The following is a 22,007-nucleotide window of genomic DNA, read 5'->3' as shown; positions in this document are numbered from 1 at the left end:
TAAGGATCATCTTGGGACAGTGTCAGAAGACAGTCAAGAAAGCTATTGGGGTGAAGATAATGATTGATATAGATGCTGGAGCTGGTGGAAGAATGCAGGATGAGGAAACTACCCATGAGAACATAAAGAAAAGTCCCCTGGCACCTCCAGGAACGTAATTCTACTACCCTAAGGATCATACAAAATACGTAGGACATTGGATATTCTGTCCACCATCAGGAGAATGTTGTCACATGACCGGGAGTGTGGATAAGCATATAACAAATGCAGGTCAGCTGAGGGGGTTCACAGAGATATGGATCCCGAAGAAACAACAGCATGAAGAGAAGATGAAGGAGAGTGAAGAGTAAAATATGGTCGAGGACTCACCCAGAGGGGCGAACGTAGAGGAACAGGTGGATGCATTTTCCCTGGCCCCCGCCCCCTGACTGCAGTCATACTGGAACAGCAGGGGAAGAGCTGTATGTGGGACCCCATGTGTTGTCCCTATAATGCATTGAGTGTATGAGAGACGATATGCACTTAGGCAACCATACCGAATGTACCCTTGTACTGAAAGAGTGGAAGGAAATCAGCACACACCATTGGACATCATGAAGTGCTTAGTGAAATCTGACGAGGGCAGAGTGATGTCATGAAGAAGATAGATGAGAACATATAGAAAAGATATGAAAATACTTAAGAGTAATGATGTAACTGAAGTGACACGAGAAACATATAGGAAATAATAAAGTGATCATATATACAAATAAGATAATGTAACTTGCTGACCAATATGTGTAAATACACAGCAACACAAGGTAGATGAGACATATAGAAGCTTGCTACAGAGGAAAATATAATGTGTGTAGGACGGCCATGATAGGAAAATGGACGTCGGCTCGTGTTAAGATTCAATCCTGCTACCTCAAAAACAGACCAGAGATGCAGAGTCACGAGACATTGGAGAAATAGCTTAGTGTGCAGAATAAAGAGGAGTCTACGTTGGCCTAAAATCAAGGGTGCTACTTTAAGGAATAATTGCAAAGCACAAAGGGAGGCAGATGAATAAGTTATGTGCATAAGACATATTTCTTTTAGATTATAGAAGAAGAAAACATTTGCAAGAGCCAAGTATTGGACAATTAACAGTGAATAAGGTTTATAAAAAATGGATTGAGCAAGTCTCTAGAGGTCATGAGGAGAAAGAACACGCAGTATAAGTAAATAAAATAGCAGTAAATAGGAGGTTGAAATGGACAAATGTGTGGTCTGTTCACATGTGATTCAAATGTCAAAAACAAGGGCAATTCATTAAGCATGTGATGGAGATAATGATGTGCTTGCACTCCCTTGAATATCCCAGAACAGAGAGCAGACTACAAGGTCAAATATAAATGAGACACTTTGGCTTATGGTTGGACAGATGAGAGATGATGGTCTGATTCGGAAAGTGGGGAGTAATCTGACATGACTTAAGCACATGGGTTTCATTTTGCTAATGTGCTTCTAACGAGCCAGAAGTAGAAGGTTGGGTGAGAATGACAACCAATCAATGGGTCTGTGTGGCAACACGCTATGCAATGTTGCATAGACCAATCTGCTGCCATTTTCTTTCCTATAACCAGTATAAACATTTAGAGGTAGATCAAGGTGTGCCCTACAGATAGGGGGCAGCCAATGATGTACTAACCCCTATGTATGTCATAAGTACATATGTTCCCTTAACCAACCCTTCCCTTCAGTTGGCCACATAGGATGACAAGATAGATGATGCATATTGGGGTGTATACCCTTTGCATAATCAAGTTTTTTTGTGAGTGTTCGAGCATCAGTCTGTTGTTCGTCAGTTCGTCCTGCTTTATTGAATTAAGAATAAAGTAGTATTTTGTCATATTTTCTGAGTCTGTTCGGTAATTTGGTCTGAGATCTTCATTGGTAATTCCATCTAGCACAAGAGACGCTTCAAGGGGCTAGAGCACATTTCTTTTTTCCTTCTCTTTGTATGCCATTACTCGTTCGTTTTCCTTCTTTTCTTGTTCCTCTCTTTCTTCTCTTTCTCTAACATCGTCGGTACCCTTTCCGTTTAATTTTAGTAATATCTGTCCTCTCATCCACTCGTTCTGTGCTGTTGTCACTTACTTGGCTTTGTCCTTCCCTTCTTTTTGTCTCTTAGCTTCTTCTTCTAGCTCTATCTGTCTGTCCCTTCTTTCATCACGCTCTTTATATTCATCGTATGCTGACATATATTTGCGTTCTTTTAGCTTGCTCTCCTCACTATTATAAGGAGGGGGCACGTATGTCGGTTTGACATACTCCGCTGCTGCTTTTAACTCCTCTAAAGGATAAAATCCCTGTTTCTCAATGTCTGTACCTTTGTTTTCAGAAGAAGAACGAAGAGCCGAGGGTGTTTTGTCCTCCCCTTTAAGCATCCACTCTCTTTTGGGCGGGTCTTCATCCTAGCTCTGATACATTTTCCAAAGTTCTAAAATGACTAACCTTTTCTGTAACTTCTTCCCCGAGTATGCAGCATGTAAACATGCTGTCATGTGTTGCAATACTATTCTTCATAGCGAACCTTCTTGAGGCCATGGCATGAACATTTTATCAGCCGTGCCTTTTACCCATTCAGCATGGTACTTCCTAATCTTGGCTGTGTATCTCGGTAATGTTTTGCACAGGTTTAGCATGGGAGTGTCCCCCATAATGACAAGTCATTTTTAACTGACAATACTTACCAAAACTTTTATTCTATGATTGCTAAAAATTAATTATATCACAACAATCAATTCAGGCCGATGCCATCAATCGCCACCCATGACCCCAGATAACCCAATTCTTTAACCAATTTTAAAGCCTATACAATAATGGTCGCTTTACTCTTTTGTGTATAGTCCTATCGATTCTTGCTGTCCTGCTATTTTATTATTGACACCTTAAAAATCTTATTTCACGTACTATTTTTTTCTCAACTTTTATCCTCCTCTGATTGACATCAATCGTTTGATTTTAGAGTCTGATAACCAACTAGATTACTGCTATCATTTTATGTCTCTTAGTTTAAACAAATCCAGTGTTTTACGCTGACATATTTATAACCCCAAACAAATGTGCAGTTTAATTTTCTACGATTGTCTTCTCCTACTTTCTCTAGTAAAGGTAGCTCAACTTCAGTTTACCCCATTTTGGAGTGTGACACACATTCTTCATCTCAGCCTTGCCTCATGAATCTCTAAAAAAAAGACCCCTTTTAGGAGTTTAATGTGTGTCCTTCTGTCCCCTTGGGACTAGGGATGGAGATATCTTTCTCTTTCTCTTAAACCAAATCCTGTTACTATATAAATATTTGCAACCTTCAATGCTCTAGTTATATCCGTTGCTTAGCTCGAGTCCCTCAGTATCGACTCTTCTCCGATCGACCAGTTTGCCTTCAGTCTGCGGTGCGCCATTGAGGATCGGACAGGAATTTCTTCAAAGGGGCACCTGCCAAACATCTTCCTTTTCACACGTGTTTTTTTTCTCCATTCTCCACAGGAAACTCTTCGATCTTCTGGCTAATGGTGGAAGACGTCAAAAATCAGAGAGCTGGGATTTGGACCAGAACCATCCGCACTGCTACCAAAACGTGCAGTAGCACCTGGAGACTTCCAAGTGCCAGATGGAATTATCAATAAACGATCTCAGACACAAATAACTGGACAGACTCAAAGAATATGGCAAAATACTACTTTAATATCAGCTCAATAAAGTTGGAAAATCTGGTGTAGAAACAGATTGCAAGTCACTCACTCTCGAACACATTTCAATTACACAAAAGCTGTATACCTCGGTGTACATCAGCTATGACGTCATCCTACGTGGCAAATAATAAAAACCTATCAAAAGGAGGGATTGGTTAGGGGAACATATATACCTATACTTTTTTAGGTATTAGTAGCACAATTGGCTGCCCCTTATATGGTAGGTACGCCTTGAACTACCTCTAACTACCTATAATACAGATTAATAGCAGATTAACAGCAGCGGATTGGCTTCTGCAACATGCTACAAAGGCCCTCATGATTGGTTTGCATTCTCTCCCAACCTTGGACATTCGGCTCATTAGCAGCACGTAAGCAAAACAAAACCCAGGTGCGAAGAACAATGTCAGACCACTGCCCACTTGGCCAATTAGCCTACAATCCCTCATGAGTTAAGTCCTAAACCAAGGCTTCTTCTTTGTAGTTGACCTTGCTGCCTGTTCTCTTCCTCTCGACTTTTAAGGGAGTGAAGGTACATTGCTATCTTCGTCTGGTGCTTAGTGAATAGGCCTTGTTTTCCAGTCCTGCACCACATATGAGGAGACCACGATTCTGTCCGTTCTGACCTTTTACTTAGTGCTATTTGATTCAATTATACTGGGTGCTATTACTCCTGTTGACCTCTGGATATGCTTTCTGCATCTTAGATTGTTCAATACATGGCACTTGCAAATGTTCACTCCTTTGCTTAATCTAAGAAAAAAATGCTGTGCGTACGTTTCTTATCCTCTTTGACTCTTCTTGTGCCTTGCAATTGTATACCCTTGGTTCTTAGCACAAGGCTGTTTTCCAGCACCTGTGTGCTCTGCAACTTTGGTCTCTCTTTTTCAGGCTTCTAGCTTTCTATTAGACAAAACCAACGTTCATCTTTTCATCATGGCTGCTTTACCCATGTTATATTTTCTATTGCAGCAAGCTTCTATACGTCTCATCTAACTTGCCTTTCTGCGTATGTACATCTACTGCATCTCTTCTCACTTATCTTCTCAATTTATATGATTTCTTCATTCTTGCATAAATGTTATTTTGTTACTTCAGTCACAACTTCTTTCTTTAGGTATTCGCATATCGTTTCAATAGTCCTTGCATCTTCTCCTTATGACATCATGTTGCACCTGTCAGACTTCGTTTATAGCTCTTCTTAGTTCAATTGTGTATGGAGACATCCTTCTACCTCATCAGTTCAAGGGTATATTTGATACGGTTGTCTGAGCGCATAAGGTCTTTCATACCTTCGATGTGGTATTGGGATGCTACCTGGTGTTCCACACGATGTCTTCCTGGTCTTTCAATATGACGGAGGTGAGGGGGGAAGCACAATAGATGACGTGTACAACTTCCTCTTTACATTACCACCACTTTTACTCCAAATTCGAGTTTGGTCGTAATGTGGAGAAAGAACTTCCAGCACTTGGCTGGGGGTGTTGGCTCCACATTACTGGCAAAAATGTAATAATTTACAGTGCACGGAATTACCACATGCAATGAATGCTTTAAAACCCCAATGGAGTCGCATTAACTCCATGAATGAGGACTAACGCCATGTTACTGCATCTAAAATTTTGGCTGATTTGCTGCCAAAACAAGTTGTTCTAAATTTAAAAGCATTTGGTGGTATTAGGAAATATTGCAAATCTCGCAATGAGGCCCAATGCTCTCTATCTATAGGGTTATAGGAACAGTTCTAAGAATTTCTCCACAATTATAAATATTATATAATACATTGCAGGTTTCATTGGGCAGAACATTTTTTGGTGTGCTCATGTTAACTAGTCATCATGCTATGTGTTCGTTTGCACTTTTATTTTAGCTGTGAACAACTATCTGTTTTCATTGTAGGGGTTCCTGACGTTTGCCGAAGCTACTAGTGCCTATATTTCCATTCATTTTGGACAGTCCGGAAAGTAGGTTCTGTATGGCTTGTTCGTTCCTTTCCATGCATACATACTGCAGCATTAAAATAACCTTTCAGCTAATGCAGTGTATGCTGTTGTTTATAATTAGTTACATTTCTATCTAATGCCATTCTAACTTCAATGCCAGTCTTTTGTAGTTACACTAGCTGTCAGGCAGCATGATCTTGTCAAATTTAGAAGCAATCCCTTACAGCAGGTTCTATGGCAAGGACAATATATGGGCTTGTTAACAAGATTCCCTGCATGGCTCTGGGGACTTGCAGTGGGGTGAACATGGGGACCAGGTACCTCTTAAAGCTAGTGGATGTTTGTCTCCTTTGCTTAGTCCCTGTTGCATGGAAGGTGGTCTGTCTCTTTAAGAGACTCAGACCCTGTACAGGGTAGTGTTCGAATGAATGGCAACAGTGATACAAAGTCCTTCATCCATTAAGGAATTTGAGGTTGTGATCCATTTACTTTAAAGGAATAGAGCTTTGTGACTTCAAACACATCTGTAGTGTACAAATCCCTTTCTTCTGATCCTGAAACTGAAGTTCAAATATCAGAGGCAAGGTGACAGACACCAAATACATTACATACCCCCATGTTATCAGCACAGAGAATCTGCACATAGCAAACAGTAACATTTCCTGTGCGCTCACTCGGCAAGTCAGTGCAGACCATAGAGTAACAACATATTGTTGGGCACTGCTTGAACAGCGAGCTTGACTTTACAGAGCACATAGTGATGGTTAATCTGCAGCGTAGGCACGCAATGTTCTATGGGAAAACAGAATACATTCCTAAAAATAGATTTTCCTCGCTTACCAACGACATAGGGTACCAGAGTCCACACATTCAAGCCTCGAGGTGTTTATGCCTCAGTGAACTGTGAGGCACCGACCTATGACTTATGGACTAAGAACTAAAATCCAAAATGGTGGCTCATTTTGTAAAGGTTTGGTTTCACCTGCAACAGCGAAATCACAAACAGGTGAACCAATTCAGAACATCCATTACTAGCCCTCGCCCATTTTCCCACACAGGTGAAGACAATCACAGGGAGGACAAAGCCCAGAGGAGAGACAGCTGGGCTATATAAACCTAGGCTCTTAGTCAGAGATGTGGGTATGTGCAGTGAGAGCTGGCAATGAGATTTTGGAGGATGTTTGGAGAGCACATAGATTTTGGGGGAGATTGAAGAGCAGAGAAAGTTTGAGGAGGTGGGAGAGATGAGAGACTTTGGGGGAGTTTGGAGAAGGTGGGAAGGAGAGGAAGACATTTTGTGGAGGTGACAGAAGATTTTGGAGGATAAGGCAAGCTAGCTGCGGAGGAGGAGTATCTCTACGTGGAAATATCATATCATCAGGAAGGGAAAGGAGGGGAAGGGTATAAAAAAGCAGATGGCGGAATACACCAGGAGGTAGTAAAAAGTCAGGCAGAGGTAGTATAACATCAGAAGGATAAGCTTGCAGCGAAGCAGTAGGGTAAATGGAAACCTCCGGTGGCTGATTTGAAACATCAGGTGGAGTTTGGTGCAAGGAAGTAGACGGCACTTGGAGACAGGGGGAAGTGATTGGGCAAGAATATTAGGTGGCTAGTGAGGTCTTAGAGAGTCATATCAGGATGATACAAGTGGGATCACCTGTCAGGGCTTAGGAGTGAGACCCAGATCTAAAGGAGCTAAGCCGGCGGTGCAATGAGGATCGAGACCGGACATGGCGTTGAGTCAGAGAAGGACCTGTCCACGAGTAGTGAGGTGGGGAAAAGGGTAAGAGTCAGGACTCTAAGGCAGGCAGGTGACAGAGACACTCATAAAAGCCTTTTCTGTGAAAACTCAAGGTAGACCAAGCTGACTACTTCAGCAGCCAACTGGGAAAAATAGAATAAGACCCTGAGAAGAACAGAGCAGGAGAGAGTGCATAGAAATTGACAAAGAACCCTTTTCAATCTGTGACTTAGACTGAAGGAGATGGGTCCCAGAGAGGAGCAGAGTAGAAGGGTACTGGCACCCCTTAAACCCGTGACTGAGAACCTACGGGCGTGTACACCAGGGAAACCCCAGAAAGTGGGTGCAGGAAACCCTTAGGTCCGACCTGAGACCAGAAGGCACTCCCCTTGCCGAGAAGGGCAACCTAGGGTTCTGAAACCCCTTCAATACAGTATTTGTGTTGCCCCAGCTTACTAGAAATCTCATTTGGTTCCTCAGCTACATTTACTCTACCCTGTTTGTTGTGTTTCTTACCTTTCCTTATATTCTAAAAATTAAGAAACTTAGCTTAACTAGCATTTCCATTGATCTCTGTCAACTCTTGTGACAGTGCGTCTATGCTACCAGCCGGAGTGGACAAGGGCGCTGGTAGTTGGATGAAACGGAGAGCAGGAAGGAAGCACAGCCAGGCAGGTCACGCCCCCCAAGCCATCATTCTCCTTCACTGTGGCCTTTGCTGTGAAGCCCACGGTGGACAAGGGTGCCGATAGTTGTGGTAGTGGGCCTTGCGCACTCGGTAATATACTGGATGCCTGCACCACTATGATGACACCGGCAAGTGATGGTTTATAGGGGAGAGCGTTAGACATGCACAGGAGCTGAATTGAGTCTTATTGGGAGGATCTGCGGGAGGGAGCAGGTCCTAGCAAGTCCAATGCAGTGCAGGAATGGCAGGCATGCAAATAACAACGCAGACATGTTCAGTATGGTTGTGGTGCAGGAACTGCCCTTCACGGGCTTTCGCTCACCTCTTTATTTACTTGCCCACGTGACTTGCATCACGTGGACATCACATCCCTTTCCAACTTTAGACAAAACAGAACCACCAACTTGGTAGTACAACACCAGATTATTCTCTCCTTCTCTCCTTCTGGTGGTTCTCTTCCATTGCCTGGTGCTCATCAGTCCAGGACAGTTACCCCATGCGCTCTGGTGAAGATGCCGTTCAGGGCGTACCCCTGAAGTCGGATGGAGGGTATCAACCGCTTCTGGAGTGAATATTGTTCTCCTCGTTCTCGTTGAGAGGTGGGGGTTCTGGGTGGACTGTGGTCTGCGTCACCTGGAGACAGGCATTCTGGGGTTTGTCTGTCCTCTTGCCTCCCTTCGGGTGGTGACTTCTCTGCTACTGGGGGGCGGCCCCCTGCAGGGTTCTGGTTCTCTCTGGACTCCTCCCTAAGGGTTGATGGGGTCCGACGGAAGTGTGACACATTTCGGTTCACCGTCTCTAGCCCCCTCGTGGCAATGGCTAGTCCGTGTTCACAGTGTGTGATAGTCTAGGGGAGAGACTCGCACTGGAGGGTCATCTTTCCCTTTTGTGCTCTGTTTTTCACTAGGGCTGTATCCCCTACTTGGAGGCTATTTGGAGCAGCCTGTCTGGCTCTGTCATCTCTGGTGTTGTGTTCTTGTCTTCGGCGTTCTAGTTGTTCCAAGTTTATTTCTGGGGGCTTCCACGAGTGGTGTAGGTGTAGTCCTGTTTGGATGGGGACCCCAAACATTAGGGTTGACAGGCTGACTTGGGGGTTCCATGTGTTAAAATTGTGGCAAAAATGGCAGTGGACACAAAATATTGCAGCAAAAGGCAGTGGTTTTGCCGCCGCAATCCATGTAAAGGATGCAGGGGACACCCCCGGACCAGTATACCATTTAAGGAGGGCGGGGACACCCCCGCAACCCCAGCTCCCATTAAATGGTGTAATAGGGTACACCTTTAACGGGTCAAACCACAGCAATTTTTTGAACAGGCGACATTTTTGATGCGATTTTATCACTGCATACCGACTTGGGTTGCTGAGTGAGGGGTCTGCCGGTATGATCGGAGAAACATGTAGAGTTTGGGCCGCCTTGGTCGTCCCTTGTCTTTTGTGATTCCCACCACTTTGTTGATGGACGCTATAAATCTTTCAGCATCGCCATTGGCCTGGGGCCAGTATGGGGTGATGTGGTGAGGCTGAATCCCCATGCTGTCAATAAATCGTGTGAATTCTTTACATGAGAACAGAGGGCCGTTGTCGCTTTTTATTGAGGAGTGTATGAGTGTATTGTAAGCCTCTTCTCTAGCACAGTGGTGACTGTTGCGCCGACTGCCTCGACGTCAGGGTACCGGGTGTACTCGTCGATGGCCACAAGGAGATACATTTCATTGGCAATGGTGCAAAAGTCAATGCTTACGGAATCCCATCAGTGCTTGCTTGTTGGATGAGCAAGCCATGGGCTTAGGGGAGCCAGGTCGACGTGTTGCTAGGCAGGCTTTGCAAGTTTCGACCAGTATCAGAACCTTCTGCTGTATTTGTGGAATCCATACACGCGATTTGAGGAACGCTTGTGTCTTTACGATTCCTTGGTGGCCTTTGTGTGCTAGTTTGAGAGCCCTCTCGTGAAGAGTGGTGGGCAGCACTATGCAATGGCCCTTGAGGATAAGTTCTTCAGGTGATATGGACAGCTTGTGGCGGATGCCAAATAGGGTCTGTATCATCTCCTGTGGTTGGGTCGTCTTCTGGGCGACCGCTGTGAGGAAAGTTTTCCATTCACCAGATAGGATTGCCTTCCTGGTTAGTTGGAGGCAGGGGTCTCTGTTTGTCTCTTCCATGATTTCATCGATCTTCATGGCTCGTGGCTTGGCGCAGGCGATACAGACATGCTCTTCTGCCTCTTTGGCTGCCTCTTATTCTGTGGTGGCGGCGGGAGGGGGTGTTGCGACAAAAAATCTGCTGGGTTGTCGGCTCCAGCCCGGTATTGTACCTCAAGGTCGAATTGTTGCAGCTGGAGCTTCTAGCGCTCTATCCGGGCTGGTGGGTGTAGCGCCGAGCCTTTGAATATGGGGAGTAGCGGCTTGTGGCCTGTCTACACTTTCTCTGGGTGCCCTAGAATGTACACATGGAAGTGCTTGCATCCCCATACGATGGCCAGTGCTTCCTCGGTCGGGGTGAGTGCTCGGCTCGCAAATGCGATGGGAACGATGGTTCCATCTTTGTCTGTTTGAGTGAGGACAGCTCCGAGTCCTACTGGGCTGGCGTCTACCAGTAGCTCTGTCGTGCGCTTTGTGTCAAAGAACGCCATGGTGGCATCATTGCATAGTGAGTCTTTGATTCTCTGGAAGGCTTTTTCTTGGGCTTCTCCTGTCATGATTCCAGGAACCCCTAAAGCCCAGAGAGGCACCTGGACCGAGAAACTGGCTGTCTGGCGCGGACACAGGCTTATGTATGCCTTTAGCCCCTTCCAAAATGGCCCCCAGGCTGAACCAGGCAGTGACATTCAACATGGCCCCTAGAGGGCCACTGTGTTACTTTCTGTGGTGGTCTGGTGGTTCTGGGTGGGCCCAGGGCTATATAAACCCCGCCCTGGGCCACACCCAGTGCTTAGCGTTTTCTTTGCTGCTAGCGTGACGCTTGCCTCTCACAGTCCTGTTTCATTCTGCACGTCGGATCAAGATTTGAACTCCCGATCAGCACGACGTGTCAAGGCATCGCGTTTACAGATCTGCACTACGTGGGAAGCCAGAGTCTTCACTACGCGGGCCAAGATCTGCTACTTACCTGAATGCGGGTCGCAGAACTCTTCTGACCTCTTCTGCAAATCTTCTGACTTCTTCTGCAACGCCCACTGGATTCCAACCTCCGCACCTGAAAAAGACAGACAAAAAGACATTTGGTAAGTGGCGGTCTCGTCAAATAACCCCACCCGCCACCCTCGCAATATCTTACCTGGACAATATATATCAGCAGCAGTGCCCGTCTTCTCCCAGCAGTACCCGTCTTCTCCCATACCAACCTCTTCCATCAGAATACCAACCCTAGGAAGAAAGCAGAGAATAGAGTAAGGCAGCGCAGTAGCAGGCACAAGGACATATTACCCACTAGCAAGTGGAGAGGTGCCTATAACTAAATACAATAACACAACTGAAGGCGGATTGGGGGTCGCAGCAGGCCTGGGCGCCCATTTCACTAGTGGAGCAACTGGTAAACCGCCACACCTCTGTGAAGGAACTGGAGGCGAGTGTACCGGGGGAACTAACGAATACTCAGTGAAGGAACTGAGCAGGATTGGTACTAGCCCAGTGTGGAAACCGGGCTAAAGCGTCAACATCAGTAAATAGATAAGAAACTTGGTGCAACATGCCTTGGAGGCGCAACATAAGAGTGATCCAGATCCTGTACCTCCAGGCCACTCCTGCTCCTCTGACCACTGGGTGAGCGCACCTGCAGCGAGCAGAGTGGAGAGAGTGTTTTGGGCATCATCAGAAGGCGTTTACAGACCGGACCAGAGTTCGCCGACAGACCGGACCAGGCACTCCTGCAGGGCGTCAGAGGTAAGCGTTACATCTCCCCACTCCCAGTTCAACTTTGTTTTTGTGAGTTCTCTCAGGGGGGTAGCGATAGTGGCTAGGTCGGGGATGAATCGGCCACAGTATGTCGCCATGCCGAGGAAACTCCTGACTTCCGTGGCTGTGGTCGGGGCTTGTGCGTTCTTAATGTCCTCTACTTTACCTGGGTCTGGTGACACTCCTTTTTCGTTGAAGACGTAGCTGAAAAAGCTCAGTGTGGACTTCCCGAATTCACACTTTTCCTTGTGTAACTTTAGGACTGACTCTTCTAGGCACTGTAGGGTGGCTGCTAGCTGGTCGTTGTGTTCTTTTTCAGTCTTGCCATAGACCACGATGTCATTGCTGACATTTGTGACTCCTGAAAGATCTTAGAGTACTTTGAGTATTTCGTGCTGGAAAACTTTGGCGGCTGATGATATGCCATATTTGAGGTAGCGTTATTTCCTCAGCCCCAGGTGCGATGAAAATGTCATGATGTAGCGTGATTCCTTCGCCAGGTGAATTTGATGGTAGCCTGAACATAGGTCTTACTTGCTAAAGATGGTGGCGCCTGTCAGGTCCACGATCAATTCGTCAATTGTGGGTGTGATGTGCCGCTCTCTCCCTATTGCCACATTGGGCAGGCACATGTCGATGTATATGCGCACCGCTTGCGGCTGTTTGGGCTTTGTGGTTACCACCATGGGTGATACCCATGGGGTGGGGCCAGTGGTCTTTTCTATGATCCATAGGTATTTGTATTTGTATTTATTTTATTTGTATTGCGCACCTTGCCTCAGGGCAACTGGGCGCATGTTTAGAAAGGCAGTTACATGTTGCAGCAAAGAGATACAGTTTACACATATATACAAACATTTAAGAACATTGCACGGAGATGAGCGGAGAGGCCCTAGGTATACAATGTAAGCAGTCTAAAAGCAGCGACAGCTAGTTCGCAGGTGAGAGGGTTAACAGCTGTATGGTCAGTGATGGACAGAGAGGTGGATTATAGAGGGGGTGCCAGGGCATTCCTTTCATGTAGCCAACGTTTGGTTTTAGTTTTGAAGGAGTGGATGTATGGAACATTTCTGAGAGCACTGGGTAGAGTGTTCCAGAGCTTAGCCGCAAGGACTGGGAAACTTGAGCCTCCTGCTGTCTGTAGCTTGAAGCTGGGAATAGTCAATGTGTGCGCCTGAGCAGATCTCAGGGGTCTGGTTGCTGTATGTTGAGTAAAGCACGTGGATAAGTAGGCAGGGGCTGCATTGTTCTGGGCCATGTGTGTTAGAAGGAGAGCTTTGAGAGATATGCGCTGAGTGATGGGTAGCCAATGCAAGTTTTGTCTAGTGTTGGATATGTGAGAACGCCTGGGTACGTTGAGAGCTGCCCTGATGGCTTAGTTCTGGGTGACCTGGAGTTTATCAAGGTTTCTTTGACTGGTCCCTAAGTAGAGGGCATTGCAATAGTCCATTTTAGACATGATGAGGGTTCTGGCGAGGATCAGATAGTTGCCCGTTGTCAAGAAGAGGCGGCATGCTTTGATCAGTTTACAGGTATAAGATGACGCTGAGACTACTTCATTGGTTTGTCTATTGAGGGACAAAGTAGAGTCTAAGTAGATTCCAAGTGTTTTAGTGACGTTGGAGACTTTGATGTCATTTCCGTCAATAATAAAGGATTTGTATTTAGGGTCAAGTTTAGTGAGTTTGGAGTGAGAGCCTAGAATGAGTAACTCTATTTTTTCATCATTAAGGCAGAGCCCATGACGTGCCATCCAGGCCTGGATGACAGTGTAGACTGTATTAAGTGCTTTGGCATCGGTTACATAGTCACCAGTGATAGGGATGAGTATCTGGGTGTCATCCGCATAATTAGTGTAGGAGACACCCAGATAGTCAAGTATATCAAAGAGCGGTTTAGTAAACACATTGTAAAGTGTGGGAGATACGCAGGATCCTTGAGGGACTCTGCATGGGACGTGTGCTGGATCGGCTGCGGGTAAGTGAGAGAAGACCCTCATGTTTCTATTTGCCAGGAACGAGCTGATCCAGGATGGGGCTGAGTCTGAGAAGTGCGCTGAAATCTTGAGGTGGTGGCAGAGAATTTTATCATCAACCAAATCAAAGGCTGCTGAAAGATCAAGGAGGAGCAGGAGTGCCTGTTTGCCCTTGTCTTTTAGGTCCTCGATTTGGGTTTTCAAATCAATTCTTCTAGTTTGCTTAGTTCCGCTTCCCTCATGTAGAAAAGGACTCTCCGGTGTCGTACTGCCCGTGGCTCAATCGTGGGGTCAATGTGGAGCTTTACGGATCTTCCTTTCAAGCATCCAATGCCGTCAAACAGTTTCCAGTGCTTTGCTAGCAGGTGGTCGATTTCCTTGGACTGGATTGCAATGTTGAACTGTATGAGTTCTAGTCGCTCTGCCGTTGGGCAGCTAAGCAGGGTCTCAATTACTGTGTCCACAACATATATGCGAGTTCCACAGCTCTTCCCATGGTGTGTGAGAGCAGTCTTGAAGTAGCCCACAACTGGGAGGGGCTTTTTGTAGCTGTATGCATATAGTAGCACGGGTCTCCGCTGTAGGGGGGGTTTTGGTCCAAGCTTGTCAAACCTGGTGGTCGGCATGACATTTACTGTGGCCCCTGTGTCGATCATCATCATCACAGGGATGTCTCCCACTGCCACGGTGCAGCTGCGGCGTGAACTGTTGTCGCTATTTTTTTTCCCTGTGTTTTGGTTTGACATCTGCTATCGTGTGGGCCTTCTCCCTCCGGGGGTTGTGGTGCCTGGTGGCGTGGCTTGAGGTCTGTTCCCGGCTTGAATGATCGCTGCTGTCGCTGTCGGTATCTTCTCCCTCAATTGCCCAGGCCCGCCCTTTTCTGGTATACTTGGATTTTCTTGGTTGTCTCCGCTGTTGGCAGTCATGCTGACTTGACTGGCCTGGCTGCGTGTTGTGGGATCTTGCGTTGTCCTTCCAGTCTGGGGTGCTTCTACGAGGTGGGTAATCTTTGGCCTTTTGAGTGCTCAAACACACCGATGGGTAATGGTTCACTTTCCCACATTTGTAGCAGGTTGTGCCATATGCAGGGCACGGTTCCCCTCTGTGTTGTTGACCACCACACCATAGGCAATTCTTGAACCGGCTGGCTGAGGGCTAGTGTTGTGGTCTGTGTTGCTGCAGGGCGTTGACCGTGGACATGCTGTTTCGTGGCGTTTCAGTGTCCAGTGGCAGGCGGCTGATTATTTGCTCCATCTCGGACACGTGTTTGTCTGTTCTTTCTCGCAGTCACCCCATGGACAGGATAGTGTCTAGTGGGAGATTGGTCTCTGATAGGATGGAATTCCTGAGCTTGTCTGATGATAAACCGTGTATCACCTGTTGTCGCACTGCAAATTCTTCGTCCGGGAAGTCACAGCTGATGGCCATCTCCCGCAATCGACTGTGGAAGTCGTCAATCCCTTATTGTGGTTGTTGTCTGGCTTGGCTCATTTTGAACCTTTCGAAATCGGGACTGACTTTAGCCTTGAATTTTCTGGTGAGCACCTCTTTCGCTGTCTCATAGTCATCCTCTGTGCCACAGTTTGGGAGTGGGTTGAACAGCCGCAGTGCCATGGTGCCCAGGTTAAGCATGAGGAAGTTTATCTTCTTCTCTTCGCTGGTGATGTCGCGTGACTTGATGCTTAACTCGAATTGTTGGATCCATAGCTCCCAGTGGAGTCCTGTCTGGGATACGAAGGGTTGAAATGGCTGTATGAAGGTCCCCTGCGTAGTGTCTAGCCATATGCTGGTGTCTGGATTCTGGCCCTGTTGCCTCTGTGGTGTCGCTGCAAGGATGTCTGCCATGGTGGGGAAAAGGCAGGGTGTATCTGGTGTGTGCCTTTGTCTGCGCTCCTGTGCACTGGTGATGCCTCAGGTGTCCAGCTAAGAGCTGGAGCGCTGCTGGTGCAGATGGTGGCTGGGCTTGGTCTTGTGTGTAGACAGCTTGCTACTGGTGCTCCCTTGTTGTGTTCTAGAGCCCTTGTGGCTACTCTGGTCCCTGATGTCAGCCTCGTGGTCTGCAGAATACTGCAGAATGCCTTGTCCGATTCATGACTGTGCTCGAAGGGCCTCGTGTTGGGTTGGGGACTCTGTGCGTGATGCTCGGGGCGCTATCCTTCGGGCCGTGGGTCTCTTTGATTAGTAGCCGTGAATATGGCTGCCCGTGTCGGCTCCTCCCGTGGGGTTTGGGTGCCTCTGCATGAAATGGGAATGGTGCTGGGGAGGTGTGCTCCTGTCTTTGCCCCTTTAGACTGCGCTGCGCTGGAGGTGCACTTACTTTGTTTATTGTTTTGTTTTTTTTCTTTCATTGCGCCGACGTCCAGGCATGCAATTGGAGAGGGTGTGATATGTATCAGCAGGCTGATGCAGCGTGGGAATCGCAGGCATGCAAATAACAACGCAGACACGTTCAGTATGGTCGTGGAGCGGGAGTTGCCCTTCGTGGGCTTTCGCTCACCTCTTTATTTACTTGACCAGGTAACTTGCATCACGTGGACATCACATCCCTCTGACCCCCAACGTGTGTTTTTTTCCGCTGGCTGTAAGAACACTTAGAGTCTTATAGGAGTGGCAAGGTGTGGGTGCATGTATGTATTGTATGCATGCATGTATGTATGTTTGTGTTTGTTGTGTGTGAATGGTGTGTGAATTTGCTGGTGAAAGTGTTTGTATGCATTCTGTGTGTGTGTTAGCCCGCACCCCTAAATGTAGCTTTGGACATAGCATTATTTTTTGCTTTACTCTTGTTGCACACACTTACTGACTTAGAGTGACTTAAAAAAAATAGATTTCATTTTGTAATCCGATCCTCCTGCCCCCAGGACATGGAGCCCTCCAGCTCCTCTGCTCTGCTGCACATGACTGGAACCAGAGCTGGTTACTTGCGTGCGTGCTGGAGCACGGGAGCCAGAGACCTTCCTGCAGAGGAGTGTGAATGTGTGTGCTTGTGTTAAATACCTGGATTACTTACTGGTAATCATTATTACTCCTAGTCCCACTCTTCCTCATCCAGTACTTGCCTACAAAGCACCTTCCCTCACATCTCTTCTTTGATTCTATAAATGATCAAATAAACAATAAACTAGTCAGTTTCTTTGTGATTATCAATTCTTAAACAACAACAATCATTCGTTATAACATTCTTCCATAATCCATTTCAATGATAAAATACCTTCAAAGTCTCATCATCTTGCTCACTTTGGTGTTCAAATGTAGCTCCTACCCGGAACTAAGTGATTTACATAGGAAACACTCATTCCCTATTCACCTGGAAAGTGATAACATTAGTATCAGGTCTCTATTGCCCCACTTATGATATGATAACTGAATCTGGTACAATAAGATTTTGTAAGGTATTGTAGCAACACATTTAAGACTGGGACATTGTGACTACTATAAGTGTAATAAGTGTAATACTGAGACACTGGCCCTCATTACAATCCCGGCGCTAAACCATGGCGCTATTAGCACCATGGTTGGTGCCGGTGTTGTAACGAGTCCGCCATGGTGAAATGGGGAAATACCGCCCCATTCCAAGGTTGGCGGGCGGTATTTCCCCATTTCACCATGGCCCTGCCCCATTCCCATTTTCGCCCCATAGGGCTCAATGGGACTGGGGAAGGCGCTAAGTACGGTACCGCAAATTGCGGTACCGTAATTAGCACCGAGGTCCCTTTGCGGCACCCTACTTTAACGGCTGGTAAAACCAGCCGTTAAGGTTGGGTCCCGCAAAGGGACCTCGTAATCAGGCGTTAAGGGTTTTTACGGCGCCGTTAAACCCTTAACGCCAGGGTCGTAATGACCCCCACTGCATTTTTGATAAATATAATACAGATCAATATAGAAGTTAGCTTTGTAAAAGACCTGAAATAATGAAAGTCAGAATGAATGGAATGCTCTGATATATTGCTTCATCATGATGATGCAAATAATAATGCGATATTAGCTCCGCTGCTGGCATATGTATATGTAAATTATACCTTTGTTTGTTTGTACGAAATCGTTTTTAGTAAAACAAATGTCGTTCCATTACAGATTACAGAATATTGAGTTTTCTTTTTAAATATATTAGTTAGTGAGATTAAGAATACATTGTATTTTCCAGTGAAAATGAGTACATTGAGTGGTTGACCTACATTCTTACTTGGAGGCTTGGCTTTCCCACTGGTTTAACAGAGTTAGTTGTGAGAAGAACATTTCCGGTTATAACCAGGTGGAGCAGTTCACTGGAAGCCCTACATAGGTCCTAGCATCTACAATGAATGTAGGCCAGTCTATCCACACAATAACACTTATGTTTGCTTTACCCTTGATGCACAGTTACTGTACAGGAAGAGTACAACAAACATGGCAAGTGTTATTACCCTACATTTAGTGTAGGACAGTCTAGCCACAAAATAAAAATAAAAATAACAGTTGTCATTGCCTTACCCTTGATGCACAGTTATTGAATCATCATCATCATCAACTGTCATTTGGATAGCGCCTTTCACCATTGGTATGGTCCCAATGCGCTGTAGGTTGAACACCCTTACGGACCGAAGTCCAGGTATGGGAAATTGGTCAGAGAGGTATAGAATGTGTGTGCATTTCTATTCAATACGAAGGTAGGAAGGGGTGGCCAAGTCCCTTAATACATTATTTTACATTTTATTCTCAAGGAAAAAACCTCCCCAAATCCTGTTGTTTGGTTTGGACTCCCTTGCTACGTTCAGTCGCTCCTGCATATTAGGCACATACATTTACGCCCTCCAGTTAAAAAATTCACCAGCCGCCACTGACCAGGGCTACTCTCTGCAGGACTTTTTCTGGTTTTAAATGTACTGCTGGAAAACGAAGTGGTTGATGTGCTCAAGGGTTGAGCAATAGTAAGTGTGTTTCTGCATTATAATATATATATAAAGACTGATCAGGGCGAGCCTGTATTGACAAGCAACAATTTAAATATATTGGATCAACAAATGGCACAGGAAAGTAAACAACATACATTCCATACATACAAACAATCAGCAATGCTTATGAGACTGATATACAGACAAAAGATCAAGTCCAAGCTTGACATCCCCTAAACATTATCTGGAGCAGTGTACTACTACGTATGCTCAATCAGCTTCATGGACAGTGTTAGAAAATGGACACTGTGTTTTAATAGGATTGCTTTTTCGGCCAATCAGCAATTGTGGAGTGCTGTAAGTACATCAGCCTTCATCAGGACAGGGAATTGTAAGGCAATCTCATTCAAGAGGTATCCTGTGGTAATGGTCTAAAAGACAAATAACATTTTCTAAGTGAGAGGGGGGAGGGTCTATATCCGAAGCATGTTTTAAAAGGAGCACCTAGGCTCTAGAATCTCTTCAAAAGGCCCCACCAGGGGGAACTTACCGTGCTCGTAAGAGGATTATGTCATTATTTGATAACATTTACGTGTATTAGTGATCTGCTGATTAATGTCACCTATAAGTGGATACGCTCACGTGACGACCAACAGGGTAATTTTCTGGTAGTGGTGACCCGTGTCTAATGGAGTCCACATCAGTTGGAGTCTGGGAAGCCCTACACATAGGAGTAAAGGATAACTGAGTGGCAAGTGGGCCCGAACCAGCTCACTGTAAAGCAAAAGAATGACGGATCATTAGAATCCCAATTGTGCACGTAGGTCAAGAGACAAGAAAATAACTGACAATGGCCCCTGGTGTGCCAAGTGTTAAGCATGCATGTCACCATCCCGCTGTGCTGTATGTATATGCAGTGAAGGATCAGGCAGCCGGCAATCACAATCTTGCAAAAGGTGGCACCAGTACGGTGTGCGCAACAAGGTGTCAGTCCATAGCGGTGGTGGGCTCGGAAATGGGGCGCTCCCATGGGTGCTCTGAGACCAAGGAATTGCATCACCCGATCGGGTGCCCATGCGAGAGTGAATGCAGGCTCCCAGCCCGTGAGATTGGGAGAACTGAGATCGAGTCATGAACAACCCTGTCATGCTGGAGGTGCTGTCACGGTGTAACACAGGAAGGTTGATGAACAAAATATCCTTACTGGGTGGGGCAAGCATCCCTTCACCAGCGATGAGTGTAGGTATCCAAGTGAGGAGCTGCGCCAGGCGGCATGTGTATGGGGTAACCAAATCAGGTACTGGGTTACATGCTGGCCATGTTGTAGTGTCGAACGTGTGAGAAACCTGAGGGCGTTCTCACAGGTAGTCCCAGAGGATCCTTTGTTCAGGTGTCCAGGAGAGGGCCATCGCTCTTGGATCCCAGCCCTGGGGGCAGACAAGCGAGCGAGGATCACCTAGGCAGAGGGTGCTTGGAGGCTGACGAGACATGGTGTTCCCCCTTTCCTTGCCCTGATCCATCTTACCCTCCCTGTACAGTCATGGGATATTGTTACAACTTCCCTGTCTTAACTCATGACTTTACATCAGAGAAGATGCCTGAAGATAAGACACAACACTCTCCCATTATGTACCCCGAACCGGCCTACCCTCCTGATACTTCCATGGGATGCTAACACTTTAGTCCCATCATACCACAACTTTTTATCTTGGAAAAGGGAAAGAGAAAACGCCAAGAGAAGTCAAACCATTTTCAATCCTTAAAAGCGACATAGTTTTCCCTTCTTCTAAACCCAGAGGACAATAAATCTATCTCCAATTATCCTCTCCACAGAACTACAAAACCCTGAATTCCGATTCACCAAGACACCCCTCCTTTTCTGACGTTTTCATCTAAAAGCTACCTACCGGCATGACAGGAAACTACAACTCCCATAATTGCCTACCCCACTGAGTTACCCATGTTCTAAAACTAGGAAGAGTACCTCTAGTGATATGCAGTGGCCCTGTCCCACTAATGAGACCTAGCAGGGTCAAGCGCTCAATTACAATAACACCCATTCTGCCTTTAACAGACATTCTATCCATCACAACCCCCATCCACAATTCCGAAAATTACTAAGAAGAAGAAGAAGAGGCAACTAAGAAGAATACATATTACTCAAAAACACACCGAGAAACAGAAGACAGACTGCCCCATGCTAACACTGGACTGCCCCACTACTAGAGACAGGCACGGTCAGGCAGTCCCAGCCCTAACCAAACACCTGCAACCAATTACCAGCTCCCAGGTGTATAAAAGGAGGCTGCTGGCAGAAAGAAAGAAGTTGCTCTTGGGAGGACAGGAGGGAGGCTGCAAGGCTGAGTCCGGCAGAGGCTCCCAACCAAACTCTGAAGCACTCAGTCAGCCGGGCTGGGCACAAGAGAGCACTCCTCTTCCTGGGCTGCTGCAAACCAGGCTGAGGAAATTAAATTGCCAAGAGACTGATCAAATGCTGCTGAGAGCCAGAGAGAGCCAAGCGAGAGACATACATTCCCAAGAGGCCACAACGTTTTTCAAGACGCGAGACCCACAGAGTGGAAGTGGTCCCTCCTTTGAAGTGCCACACAGCTGCCTGCTTTTCCCTCTTGGGTGAACCGCGGAGTTGGGGAGGATGAACAACCAAAGATAAACACAATCAATGAGTTAGTGAAAGACACGAAAGTCTAGTTTGTATCAAGGAAAGATTGAAGCTGCAAGAGTGTATCTTGCAGTTGAAGGTTGGGCGCGTGCTGATGAGACGTGAAAGAAAGCAAATCAATAGTGAACTTTGAAACTTACCGATAACAGTGAAGCCAGTGATACAGAGTAGCAGAGTGGCCTGGCGAAAGGAAATAGCCCACTGGAAAGTCTCTGCAAAATGTTTGATGTTTTGTTATGAAGCGAAAAAGCAAATGAACTCTGAAATGCGCAATGGTCAAGACTAATCCTGACAAAAAAGGAAGTTAAAAGGTGAATGCTTTAATAGAAAGATTTCTTTGAACTGATCTGATTGTGTTATGGCACTACCATGATCAAGAGACACTGGGCCAAATAACATTTGGGAGAGCTGAAGGGAAAGTCAAAGTGGTCCTGCGTAGGTCTATGAAAAAACCTTGCACACTCGAAAGTCTTCGACTTCAGTGAAAGGTCCGAGCCTG

At 46.1% G+C, this 22,007-nt stretch overlaps 1 protein-coding gene across 1 annotated transcript in view; it reads left to right on the top strand.

Moving 5' to 3' along the window:
- RAD9B (RAD9 checkpoint clamp component B) overlaps positions 1–22,007 on the top strand; it is a 650,494-nt gene that overhangs the window by 534,121 nt on the left and 94,366 nt on the right. The window contains exon 8 of the mRNA XM_069620274.1: positions 5,619–5,683. Within this exon, the coding sequence (XP_069476375.1) occupies positions 5,619–5,683 (65 nt within the window). The remainder of the gene's footprint in view (positions 1–5,618; positions 5,684–22,007) is intronic.

This window comes from Ambystoma mexicanum, chromosome 10 (genome assembly GCF_040938575.1).
Source record: "Ambystoma mexicanum isolate Mex_15411 chromosome 10, UKY_AmexF1_1, whole genome shotgun sequence".
Lineage (NCBI taxonomy): Eukaryota > Metazoa > Chordata > Amphibia > Caudata > Ambystomatidae > Ambystoma > Ambystoma mexicanum.
This window is presented reverse-complemented; position numbering and strand designations above follow the sequence as displayed.